The sequence below is a fragment of the Malaclemys terrapin genome, chromosome 5 (genome assembly GCF_027887155.1).
Source record: "Malaclemys terrapin pileata isolate rMalTer1 chromosome 5, rMalTer1.hap1, whole genome shotgun sequence".
In the NCBI taxonomy this organism is placed as follows: Eukaryota; Metazoa; Chordata; order Testudines; family Emydidae; genus Malaclemys; species Malaclemys terrapin.
The window spans coordinates 6,016,410-6,030,157 of record NC_071509.1 but is presented as its reverse complement, the minus strand read 5'-3'; the positions used below and the strand labels follow the sequence as shown (position 1 = coordinate 6,030,157).

The following is a 13,748-nucleotide window of genomic DNA, read 5'->3' as shown; positions in this document are numbered from 1 at the left end:
AAATGGAAATGTAGATTAGCATTGATACACCACCATTTTGTTCCCTCAAAAATTAAATAGTATATTCTAACATTAACAAAATACAGGAACCAGAAAGATATACTATACAAACACCAGAACATATCACAGTCTATACTGTAATCTTCATCAAACCTAAGATCATGCCACATTTTTGATAGTTATCCATTTCTCATCCTAACTATGGGCTAGGTCTAAAGTCCATTGAAATCAACTGAAAGATTCCATTGATTTCAATGAATTTTGAATCAGGCCTTTAGACAGATTGACAGATGTTTTCCCTGAGAATCTTACAGTCTAAAGTGCCATCTACATCCACAGTTCTACAGATACAAAAAATAAATCAGAAAAGTAAAAAGTTCAGACGTCTCATCTAAATACCTCATTATTAAACATAATATTAATTCCAATTGTGCAAAGTAGGATTGATGACTCCCAGAAGTTGCCCAGGCAGCGTAGCAAGGGTCACCAGCTAGAGCCAAATTCCACAACCCTGCCTTCCCAGTTTCATCTGCAGAAATATGGAAAAGGGCAGGGAATATTTAAGTGTTTGGAGAGCGGATATATTTGTAGCTTGTTGCTCTACAGGGTCTCTGACAGACATTAAGTAGGAGGCAAAGGAAGGAAATGAACGAAGGGGTGTGATGGGGCTTAATTCCCCATTGCCTGTAAGACAAGGGCAAGAACCTAATTAGTTATGCTCCATAGCTGGGAAGTGATTAACTAATTGCCTCCTGGCCAGAGGAGGTGAAGCTAAGCTGTATAAGGAGCAGAGGCAGCTCAAGAGAGAGGAAGAAACCCAAGAGAGGAGCTAGGGAGAGTTCTCTCTTCCTGGGAAGGATCTGGAAGAAGATCCACTAGTTTGGGAAAGGCTAGGGCCAGGAAGCAGAGCTACAGGAGTAGGGTTAATTCCTGTGGTGGGGCCCCAGAGTGTACAGAAGCCCTCAGCTAGGGTCTGTGGGGGGCAGAAGGCCGACGTAAGTGGTATTTGGACTCCCAGCAGAGAAAAGCTTGGTGGGGGGCCAGTAAGCTGACAAGGGGAAAGAACTGAAGTTGAAGTTGAGGACCTTTTTGTTTGTGAAGCCAAACCACAGAACGGGACTGAACTGTTATATGACTTGGCTGGAGGTCCAAATGGGAGTGGTCACTGTGTCAGAGAAAGTGGCCACCACATGGGGTACAAGAGGGTACAAGTCCCCTGCAATGCTGTGTCCAGGAAGAAAGGTATATCTAGAGGCAAGGATGCACCTTGACAAGGGGAGAACTTGATTTTGATTTTGCTGCCCTGGGAAAAGGGAGAAGAACTTGGTTTGTTTTGTGGGCTACTTTTCTCACTGGTGAGGGAAGCCTATCCTATAACAATCCCCTATCTAGGCCAGTGTCAACCATTCTCCAAATAAGGAACGATTACTACATTTTCCACTCTGTTTATGATACAGCATCAACAAAGCTATTAAAAAAAACGGTTAAGTTGCCTCTTGGTTTAACTGATCACATACCTGGGTATCTTTTCTTTTTCTATGTCGCTCAGCATAAGTCATGTTAGGATATTTCAAGCCCACTACTTTACTTCTTCCCTTGTCCCACTTTTCAGAGCGACTTTTCTGCTGACTGATGGTGCAATACAGTTCAGACAGTCTTGGTGACAAGCACACTCTTTCATGCCCAAAAGCCCTGATCAGCCTGGCAGTGTCAATGGTGGAAATGGAACTGCTCACCTCAGTCTGAGAAGTTGTTTCCATCTCTGTTTGGGTCACCGTGTCTGATTCAGAGGTGGTAGAATCTGTCACCACAACGGGGTCTTTAGTAGGCATGGTCTCTAAAGAGGTGTCACTCAGAGGATCTAAATATTTCTGTTTCAAGAATCTCTTCATGTGATTGATAGTTCTCTCTCCTGCCCTTTGTTGTCTAGACTCAGCTTGTCTTTTTTCATCATAACTGGTATCTGATTTTTCTTCAGCATTCAATACGTTTCTATAAGAGTCTAGGTTACTTTCATATACCCTCTTGTCCTGACGTCTTATTTTCTTCTGCTCTCTTCCCCTAGTTTTCTCTCCAATATTGCTCTTGCCATTCTCTGTAGGCATTAGTGAATGCCTAACGGGATTCTGGAGGACTCTGGCCAGTCGATCAAGGCGTTCCACTAGGGACAGCTCATTGCTGCTCTTAAGATTATGGAGGTGGTGCTTCTTCTGACGCTCTAAAAACTTAGTCCAAAGCTCATCCAAACTGCCAGTGGAGTAGGTACTCTGTTTTAGTGGCAGATCCATCTTGTGTCTCCTGACTAAGTCAGTCCTTTGGCTGCTTGATAGCAGATAATCTCTGACCTTCTTTTGGTCCTCTTGTACAAGCTCTTTCCCTGAAGCTTCAGTCCCCAAAGATGCATTGAGTCTCAAGTCCTCAACCTTGCTATAATCCACTTTTGCAGTTAGTGGGGAGAATTCATCCTCCTCACCCATCTGAGGGTAAACAGAGAAGGAGTGTTGATCTTTCTTTGCAGCTCTCCAGTTTTGGAAGAAATCTCTTGAAGAAGGTCCAGTGCGTCCAATATCTGTGCACTCCTCTGAAGATTCATCATTAGAGAAGTAACTCTCATGTTGCAGGGGCACTGGATGGTGAAGGTAAAACTGGGCTGACTTGAAAACTGAATGAGTTGTTTTTACAGATTCCAAATGATTCATGGACTCTGAAACAGAAAGAAAACTGCTGTTTTATTTTTCCCTCCCAATGATGGCTACTGGCTTCTTCGGAAACAGTCTCCTATAAATAGGGCAACTCTCATTCCAAAGGACTCCCAAAGCAGTTTACCAACTACAGGTATATATGAGTCACTTCACACAATACTGAAATGCAACCACCTCTGGGAAGGAATCTAAGTTATTAACAGTGCACAGCAGTTTTATACAGACATTTAGGCTAGAAAATGAAGGGGAATACCATACCAATTACAATTTCAGGAGGAATTTAAACATGCAGTATGTAATTTCCTAAACTGGCATATGGACAGGATGCTGAGGTTAACATTTACTCTTACAAAAAGTGCCATAAGATTTTCAATGACAAGAAGCCAGAAACTCAGTTGTACCGCTCTTCTAAACGACAAAACCCTTAGTATACAGTGCCATGCTAGTAACTTAAAAGAATGCCATTTATAAGTGATGCTACCTTCTGTATCATCCTGTGTACATCTTGGAGGTATCCCACAGAAGTACTGACCAAGTCTTAGCTTGTAAAATCTGGTGGGATTACTCAACCCAAAGTAGAACAGCTGCAAGGAAATCCCACCAAAAGATAATGCATGTAGAATGACCTGTGTTTTCAAATAACTACACAATGTATTATAAATGAGATTATAATTAATCTGAATGTATTTTGTATGCATGCACTGTGCTGTAGGAATATGCATCCCAAGCAAAAAGAGAAAATGCTTGTAAGGAAAGGCTCCAGACTTAACTGGATGAATAATCATCTCTAAAAGGGTATTTATGAGTATGTAGAGAGCCTACAAGGAATTAAATAGGGGATGGATCAGCAAAAAAAGATACATCTTGGAGGTCAGAAAATGTAGGGTTAAAGTGAAAATTGCCAAAAGTCAACCTGAGTTAGACTTTGCAAAGGAAATTAAAACAAAGAGTAAAAGGTTCTTTAGCCAAAAAGGAGAAAGGAAAAAAAAGGAAGTGATGTGCAGTGAGGATGGAGTAGAAACTAAGGATAATCTAGGTGTGGCCCCAAAACTAAATGTTTATTTTGCCTGTTTTCAATAAGATGATGATGTAGAACATGGGGGCAAAGGCAGGATGGCTAATGGGAATGAGCGTATTGAAACAGAAACTACCACATCTGAGGTGGAAACAGAATTCAAAGAGCTTAATATACTCAGGTCTGGGGAGATGGGGGAGTCAAGGAGGAGGGGGAATTGACACATGAAATTGTTAGTCTGATGGCAAGGATTTTTCATAAACCTATCAAAGCGAGGGTGGTACAGTATGATTGGAGAATAGCCAACGTAGTAACTATATTTAGGAAAGAGGGGAAAGCAATCCAGAAACTACAGCCCCATTAGTCTGACCTCAATGATATGCAAAGCTTTAGAACAGAGTTTGACGGAAGGAGTAATTAAAGTCTAGGAAGTAAAAGGAAAATGGGATAAAATGCAACATGGGTGTATCAAAGGTAGATCATGCCACACTGACTCAATATCTTTCTTTGGTAAGATAACTGATTTTTTAGACAAGGAAAATGCAGTAGATGTAGTCTGTCTGGATTTCAGTAAAACATTTGATATGGTACCACATGGGAAATTACTAGTTAAACTGGAGAAGATGGGTATTAATACAATACTTGTAAGGTGATTAAGGAAGTGGCCAAATGGGAGACTAGAACCATTGGTCTGAACGGGATTGGTTTACTTCTGGCTTTCCTCAAAGACTGGTCTTTTTGTCTAGTATTGTTCTTCCCCAAGAGAGAAAGGGTCATTCCCTTATCATCCTTTTTACTCCTGTAGCCTAGCATTTTACAAAGAACACCACACAGAAAACAGACTGGGAAGCCAGCTATTACTTTTTTTAAGGAGGGGGATGACATGTTGTAGGAGTGAAGGGAAACACTACACAAATTCAATGTATGGGAGCTGTAGCTCCCAGATGTGCTTACCAAGCAAGCAAGGTAAACATAAGAGGATATTTAACTACATCATACACATGGATATTTAAAACTCAAAACAATCTCCACTCAAGCTGCAGAAAAGCTTTAAGGAAGATTTCTCCCTTGATCAAGAGGAACGTCCACTGATGTGCTAGCCTGGTCTCCTGGAATGACCTCACCCCCATCAGGTTGGACTGTCTACTTGCTCAGGAATACAATAATTACACTGAAGTACTCCAAAAACATCCATTGCATTGAAGTTCTTCATTTAACAAGTTTATGTGATATTAAGAGGAAAAAATGGGCTCCAGAGAAATCAGACATGTAATTCAGAACCCACTTTGCGCTCATGTGTTTCTGGTCTCATCCCTCATTAGTGGACATAAATTACATTACCTCATTGTAACTTTTTCCGTTCTTGTTTGGTACAAAGAGTATTTCAAAATGCTGTATAGAGCACTAAGTGTAACTCTAGTGGAATGGATATCTGCAAGCAGTAGAGATGGCAGTCACTCAGCAATTTTTTCCACTTAGAGTAAAAAGCATAGGACACATTTTGCCCAGGAACAAGAGGGAGCAGTTTCCACTGACGTCAATGAAAGCCCTGATCCTACTTGTACTGTTGGTAAACTCCCAACAACTCAAATAGGAGCAAGATCTGGAATGTTGATCAAGACTAATTTTAGCTACTGCCATGGGATAATTGACACTTCATAATTATCTCAATATAAAAATATGCACTTAATTTCATCAAAGAGTAATGCTTCCAATGGTGCAGTGTCCCCTGTAGCAGTGCTGAAATGATAAACGTGAGCTTCTGCCTCTAGAAATCAGTTTCTAGTTTTAATATCAGCCAACCCAAGCTGGGGGGGGGGGGGGGGTGGGGGGGAAGAGAGGAGGAAAAAAAGATACAGTAAACCCAACAGATATTAATATTCAATACTTATAGAGACGAATCAGTACCTGGCAATGTGACATCCGGTATCCCTGGGCATGGACAAAACGTCTAAGTCTATGGAGCCATCCTGCCACATTTTGGTTACCAAGAAATTGCTATTTAGCAACCTCAGGATCATTTTCCACACTTGACTGAGAATACTTTGCACTGTGTGTGCCTTTTATTGGATGACCTCAAAGCATTTTACTAAACCTTACCTGAGCTTCAGCACCTCTTGTGTGTTGTTAACTGTAATTATATCTATTGTGCTACTGGGGGAGCTCAGGGACAGAGAGGGACAAATAACATGATCATGAGAATCAGTGAGAGTACAACTCCTAGTCCTGTGCTCTAACCACACACTCTCCTGTGTAGCCAATTAGTTCATTTTATCCATATATTGTTGTACTGTATGATGTTATGATTAACTCATATGCTATGTTACATATAATTAATAGATTTAAGTTGTAGGATTATAGAAGTATAAGACTGATAAGTATTTAGAAGTGATAAGAATGCATTAGGTATCTAAGTAAAACAGGCTGAAACTCAAGGCCTATAGGCTGAGGCCTGTAAGATTTTAGCTTAGTCATTCTAGGCCATATATGTTTAAGAAGTGCTTGACATAAGTAACCAAAGACTGACCCTATGCCACAGGATCACGAGAAAGATGTGCCAACAGATGGTGTTGAACAATACCTTGCGGTCAATTTTTGTAAGACCATGAGGTATTGATACCCTGTTGTAATATCTCTTCTGAAATATGTCCTGACATCAGGGTACATGTGTGTAGATGCTAATGAGAATAAAACAACCTATGAAAAATGGGGCACCCCAATATTATTGGGGGGCACAACACAGATAAGGAAAATGAGTGTTGACACCTTCATGCAGATGCACACAGTATTAGGTGTAGACAGAATCACATGATAAGAGATTGGGTAAAATGACTTACCTACAGGAAAACTCCAATAGGAACCACCTCTCTCCTGATGATCAATTGGCAACCCATCCATCAGACCCTCAGAATAACATTGAGGATGGGAGTATGACTACAGTTATAATTATTGCATAGTTTGTTATGGGCTTCCTATATGCATAGGTGATTGTAACTTTACTTATTGTTTTAATAAAACTTGTAAAACAGATTAGATCTTGTACTTGTGAATGAGTGTGGTCACTATCCTTGGTCTTCATGTGTTCCTAAAGGCTCTACATCTGAAACAAGTGGCAGAGGTGACTTTCATTCTGTTGAGCTTGAAACTGTAGCAACCAGAGCCGAACCCCTGATGCTATAATACAACATCACTAAATTCACTTTAAATAAAATAAAAGGCTATACCTGTAAGAGATACAGAAAAGAGAAATGCACATGGGCAATCTAATTACCTGTAGTAGCTTCTTGTGGTGTCTTTTTTTCTTTTGCCCAGGCTACCTTAGGCTCAGACCTCTTACTGTAGATACCCTCTTTATGTTTAATAGCTACAGTGTCTAGAGGATTCTCATCCATGGAACCAAGTACCTTTGCTGGAAAATTTGGAGGAACAGCATCATTTGATCCTATAAAGAAAACAAGAAATATGGTCACAGTAGTTTATGATAATGAATAAGAGGTTAAAGCAAAGCAGTACGAAGAGGGTGCAGTTTTAAGAACAGGCCAAACCAGGACACAACCTGGAGCAGTGGTGGGCAACCTGTGGCCCGTCAGAGTAATCCACTGGCAGGCCGCGAGACAGTTTGTTTACATTGGCCCCCACGAGACAGTTTGTTTACATTACACAGCTCCCAGTGGCCACAGTTCCCCATTCCCGGCCAATGGGAGCTGCAGGAAGCAGCGCAGGCCACAGGGACGTGCTGGCCGCCGCTTCCTGCAGTTCCCATTGGCCGGGAATAGGGAACTGTGGCCACTGGGAGCTGGGAGCGGCCGTGCCTGTGGACGGTCAATGTAAACAAACTGTCTCGTGGCTCGCAAGTGGATTACTCTGACAGGCTGCAGGTTGCCCACCACTGACCTAGAGCTTTCATGTCGAAGCAAATCACTGAAAGGCAGCTAACATAGGGAGTTTAATTTATTGCCAGAGTAAGGAATTATTAGTAGTGCATTCAACTAATGAACAACATAGTTCTAATGAAATAATACCAGCAGCTTATCAGTACATAATTTTTCTATAGCGCCTCTGATCCCATGATCAAAAGATGCTTCCCTGTGAGGTAGGCAAGTATTATACCCATTTTACTACAGATAGGCACATAGAGGTTAAGGTCACACACTCTGGAATCCAGACTCCCTCCTGCTGATCTTCATATTCAATTTTAGATATTTTCATTGACTGATGCAAACAGACATTTTCTGGGATCCGTACAGAGAAGTGATGAAGCAAGCTGACAGAAGTATGAAACAGCAGTTAAAGGGATTTTTTTTCTAGTCCTAATGAATCCTTGTTTAGCTATATAACTAGGTCTGCACAGCCTCTAAACAATAGCTCAAGACAACAACAATACATGTTTCCAGCAGAGTTCCCACAGCACCACATTTCTGTGTCATATGAGTTTGAAAGCCTAAAGACACAGTTAACTGATTTATATTCTTTGGCAACACTATCCAGTTACATTCAGTGGCTTTATTCAACTAAATTTTCTTCAGATATTTCTCATGAACTACGAGTCCTAACTGCAGCAGGGAATGTAAAATCAGATTTTCAAAAATACTGTTGAGTGTTTCCTAGAACCTGAGCTGTGTCGTGTCTACATTGCATTTGCACTGTTAGCACCCTGGTTCCTAAAAAGCACACGCATCACATCTACCTCTCTCTTCTCCCTTACATTACAGCAGACAGAATGGGCGAAGATTAGGAAACATGTGGAGATGGATTTGAAAGCCTGACCTTTGCTTTTACTTCTGTAAATTTTTCAGATAAAATAACTGTGGACACAGTTGTATCTGTATTTATTATCCAGTGTACCTGTATATCAGGGAGTTAAGACAATATCTTCATAACATTAACTGTGGCTGAAAATTTCTGTGGGTGCCAAAAGGGAGACCAGGTTGAAGTAAACCTGAAAATCAGGTCTATAATGTCTGTTATGAGCAGCATATGCTGTACATAGCAACCGTATTTAGAGAGAAGCAGGGCAGAATATGTTGATAAATCATTCTCTTTCTTCCACTCCACTAGCAGTTTTTGAAACAACTATAAACCGCTTTAAGAAAAAACAAGTTTCTAATCTGAAATCACCTAACTTGGGGCTACCTTAAAAACTATGATATACCTTCCTTAACACATGGTATCACATTACACTTCAGAATGCATCCATAACAAGCTAAAGAGAAAAGGAACATTTTAAGGGGAGATTTAAAGCAGGGAACTAGATCAGGATGGATGGGAGGACTGCTGAAGAAATGAAACAGGCCCAAATGAAGAAGCAATTCCAAGTGGAAAGAGAAGAACTAAAGGAAAATCTTTCAGGTTATGTGAAACACATACACATTTCTCCTTTCAGTCCCAACAGACGGAGATAATGAAGTCTCTGACTAGAGAAGTCTAGACCACATCTTTCAAATTCAAGATGTCACATCTTTATGTTACAAAGCTAAAAAAAGTAAGTGGCATAAATATACTGGGACAAGATTCTACTCATAGTTACACAGAGTAAATCCAGATAAAGTAACTATTAAAAATCAGTGGAGTTACTCAAGATCTGCATGTTGTAACAGAGCTGAATTTAACTCATTGGGACATTTTGCAATTAGATTATGCATACTTGGCCCTATTGACTACAGCAAGAGCTTAGAACTATGCATTCAAAGCAGGATAGAATTTGGCTCAGTTTTGTAAAAGTTTTGAGAAATGTAAATACCTGAGTGAGAGCTCTCAATAGTGGTCTCTGACCTGACAGGAGATATTTTGGGTCCTTTCATCGGATGGGGAACATAGTACATCTCAGAACTTCCAGAAGGCTTATATGGCAGCAGCAGAGGCTGATCTGCAAGAATGGAGAGCAGTGCAATTAACAGAAATCAACAAAGCCTAATACTGTAATAAAGCAGAGGTCATAGATAAGGACCCAAAGAGATCCTGGAAGATGTGGTGCATAGATTATGTTCAATTTGCAGTTTACTATTTCCTTAGAGCAGCGGTTCTCAACTAGGGGTCTGGGACCTCCTGGGGGGCTGTGAGCAGGTTTCAAGCAGAGCCGGTGTTAGACGCTCTGGAGCCCAGGCAGAAAGCCAAAGCCATGCAGCACAGTGCTGAAGTCTGGGACCCCAAGCCCCATTACCCAGGGCTGAAGCCAAAACCTGAGCAACTTAGCTTCATGGGGCTCCGTGTGGCATGGGACCCCAGCTAACTGCCCTGCTTGCTACCCCCTAACACTGGCCTGAGCTTTTATATGCAGAAAAACTGTTGTTGTGGCACAGGTGGGCTCTGGAGTTTTTATAGCATGTCGGGGTGGGCCTCACAAAGCAAAAGGTTGAGAAACCCTGCCCTAGAGAATACGCTCATTAAAAAGAATGATCAGAAAGGAGTCTCCCTGCTAGTTAGAAAGCTGACCTGCTAATAGCTAGAAAGGATGGCTTAATCATTTATAACATTCCTTAAAGATTAATAAAATGTGTGACTAGTCAGACCTGTAATAAATTGAAAAAGCTCATTCACATACCAACATTGCTCACAGAGAATAATAGCTAATGAAATCACCGGCCTGTGTTTAGGTCAACAAATATAACGTACAACTATGGTGCAGCTCCACTGGAAGATTCTGTTTGCTGCAGGTGGCAAGGGCTGGAGCACTTAGTGCTTCTTAATAGTGAAGATAAACAATTGTTCAAGTAGCTGAAAAGATATCTTTATATTCCCATTTAAACAGAGCTGGAGGTCTTCACATATTGAAGACATCTGATCTCTTCTCATCCCATATGCACACGATTGACTGATGTTGCTTTACACAACACCTCAAAGAGGAGAGAGACCCAGAGTTTGGAACAGAGGGAATATTATAGAAACTGAATGAGTCTACATATACCTGTATTGTGCAGCAGTGATCACTAGTGCAAAGAGGTACAATTTCCACTGCCTGCACCAATGTGAGTTAATCTGCCACGTGAGTTCAGATTTTATTGGGGTATACATCATCACTACCACATTCTCTCTCAGTAGCTCTGTAAATAAATTATTTTGCCCACAGAGTAATATGCGATTAGTTACCTGCCAACTCATAAGTCTGTGAGCACCCTTATGATTTCTAATATGCATCATTTCAAATATCAATATTAAAAATAAGTGCATAAAAAAACAATTTGTGTTTCTCCCACTAAGAGCACAAGAATCAAAACATTTGACTTGACAGGTTGTGTGGAAAAGGAAAGATTGTAGATTCATGGAAGACACTTTGATTTTCTCACCAGCTGGCCTGTGGGAAGGCGAAATGTGGTTCAGAGATGAAGTAGCTAGGTTAGCAATTTCACATGCCCTCTGGTGAGAGGACCCAAAGGTACTGGTTTCACCATCTTCAGTACTAACATATATCTCTGCTGAAAATGTTGTCTTTTCAGGACTTTCTGTTGTTATCTGAGTTATGGCATCAGATGTTGCCTTTCCAGTTTGTGCAGAAACTGTGGTCTTGAAATTATCCTGCAGATTATGTCCACATGAATCCAAAACTCTGGTGTGAACTTGCCTTGAGAATGGTACCCTCTGGCTACTTTCCAGAGGCATATATCTTAAGTCTTGTGAAGATACTGGTTTTGGGAAGTATGAAGAACCTTGATCCTTTGGGATAGATTCAGTAGTTAATAATTTAGAGGCAGATTCTAACAAAATTTTGGGGGGAGAGCTTAAAGGCATTTGTTGAGCATCAGTCTTAAGTCTGTCATTAGATCTTGTTTCAGCTTCAGTGTCCAATATACTGAACAGTTCTGAATTATTGCATTTTGGGGAGAGAGTTATGTGGACACAAGACAGTGCTTTCCTGGTTGGAGATGAAGGAGATTCAGGCATGGCCGTTACAGTTTTATCTGGGGAGGAACAATGTACCACATTGGCATGTCCGGTCTCAACATTTGTCTGGCTGACAGAGAACATATCAGAAGAAAGTTTATCCTCCTTTTCCAACAAAGTACCATGGTCTTTAAGCAAAAGGGTTCGTAGGCTATGAACTGGACCTTCTGAGCTATCTGCAAATGGAACCTGGCTGTACAGATTCATCTTTCCCTGCTGATGAGGACTCATGGAAAAAGGTTGATAAAACACATTTACTTCTTGATCTAGTTTCATATCATGATCAACCCCAGAAAATCTGGCACTATGTCTGCCCAACCCAAGAGTATCATGAGTGGAAGATTCAGCTTTCTCAATTCTATCTGCAACTAGGGTAAGTCTTTGGTCAGTGTATGTGGTTTTAGAACCTTGACCTGATAAAATGTCTTTTTCTTGAGAAGTTCCAAGTTTGCCAACAGCAATGGGCACATGCTGAAACCTGTCTTTATCTGCACTAAACTTAAAATCATTATCAAGTGAGTGAGTGGCTGTTGGGCTTGATGAAGGACATGATTTAGGACTTTCCACTTGTTGCTTGCCAGGTCTTTGCTCTTTAGCACTAACAGATCCAATTTCAAAAGGCATTATACCATGAAGAGTATCTTCACTGAGACTGGCACTAAGGACAGTGGAAGCTACAGGAGACTGGGAACGTTTACGGGATGCAAAAGTGATGGAAGTAATCTGCTTGGCAACTTCTACAGAAGGTTTTTCTGTAGACAGCTTCTTCTGAGATGAAAGAATCACGTCCTCTTCTGTTGGTGCACTGGAAGCATCCACCAATCCCATCAAATATTTGTCCATATCTTTACACAAAGGTGTGCGGAGCTCAATGCTAGCATCAAAGGGATTAGCTCTGAGCGTCTGCAGTTGATGGTGGATATGTTTTTGGATGGTATTCAAAGCTTTAAACTGTGCATCATCTAGTGGTGAAGAATCAGCAGGGTCACTTCTATATATTGGTGTGACCTGTCTTGTGTTTAACTCTAGAGACTCATTAAGTTTGAAATCTTGTGTCTGGCTGTCAATTTGCAACTGTTTGCCAACTGGAGATTTGAAGTGTCCTGTGTTCTGCCTCGGACTATGGCTGTGACTCGATGTAGCCTCTGAATGGTTTCCCCGTGGATCCTGTAAATGCAAAAAAACCACAAAGATTCTTGAAAAAAAAAATAAGTTGTGCAATAAGAATTTAACAATTCAAGTAAGGACTAAAGTTGATGATAACCCTATTTTTGCCATCACACAGAAAATACACACATTCTGGAACACAACTGCTAATATGACTGTAAACATAACAAGACTGGCCTTCATGTATGCCAGAAAAGCAGTCAGTTCAGTTTCAATGCCACAATATACAATACCACCACTGTAATTTACCTTTCTGATAGTATTCTTCAGGGTTTGGTTTTATTGTAATAAAATAGACAATATATAGATTTTCTTAAGATAGAGAGGAGTGCTCTCCCACTTCCCTACCCCACCAGCTGTTTGTTTCATCCATCCTGTCCCATCTTGTTATAAATCTAGATTATAAAGTGTTTGGAACAGAGACGGTCTTCTTACTTCTCATTTGTACTGTGTCTAGCACAGCAGGACTCAGATCCCCAACTGGGGCCTCCAGACATTAAGAAATAACAAATATTGATATGGTTAGGCCACTAGCTACTTAGAACCTGACTGGATACTATCGGACACTACTGCTGTCAGACATTTTGCCATACCATAGCTGTCACTTTAAGAAATAAAACTGGGCACATAAAAATTCTCCCTTGTTCCACTCCAACAGAGTTTAAGAAGCCAAGTGGATGATTTAGTTGGGGATTGGTACTGCTTTGAGCAGGGGGTTGGAGTAGATGACCTCCTGAGGTCCCTTCCAACCCGGATATTCTATGATTCTAAGTGCACGTATGCTTCACACACAAATCAAAGAAAGCTTCAATTACTGATAAAAGCAAAGCAAAAAGCTGTTCTTTAAACTGATACATGAGAAAAGTCTTCAAAAGTTTGGTGATTTTAATTCTCACATTCAATAGTTCTCTTTTTTCCTCACTAGGAAACAAATCTTTCCAACAGCAATCTAAGCGTTAGATCAGCAATAGTGCTCTTTCTGCAAG

At 40.8% G+C, this 13,748-nt stretch overlaps 1 protein-coding gene across 1 annotated transcript in view; it reads right to left on the bottom strand.

The window, feature by feature from the left end:
- The window catches only part of ALMS1 (ALMS1 centrosome and basal body associated protein), a 132,436-nt gene that overhangs the window by 34,308 nt on the left and 84,380 nt on the right, over nt 1-13,748 (bottom strand). Inside the window, exons 10-13 of the mRNA XM_054029647.1 lie at nt 11,001-12,762; nt 9,458-9,583; nt 6,989-7,159; nt 1,737-2,704 (exon numbers count right to left, since the gene is read on the bottom strand). Coding sequence (XP_053885622.1) covers nt 1,737-2,704; nt 6,989-7,159; nt 9,458-9,583; nt 11,001-12,762 — 3,027 coding nt within the window. The remainder of the gene's footprint in view (nt 1-1,736; nt 2,705-6,988; nt 7,160-9,457; nt 9,584-11,000; nt 12,763-13,748) is intronic.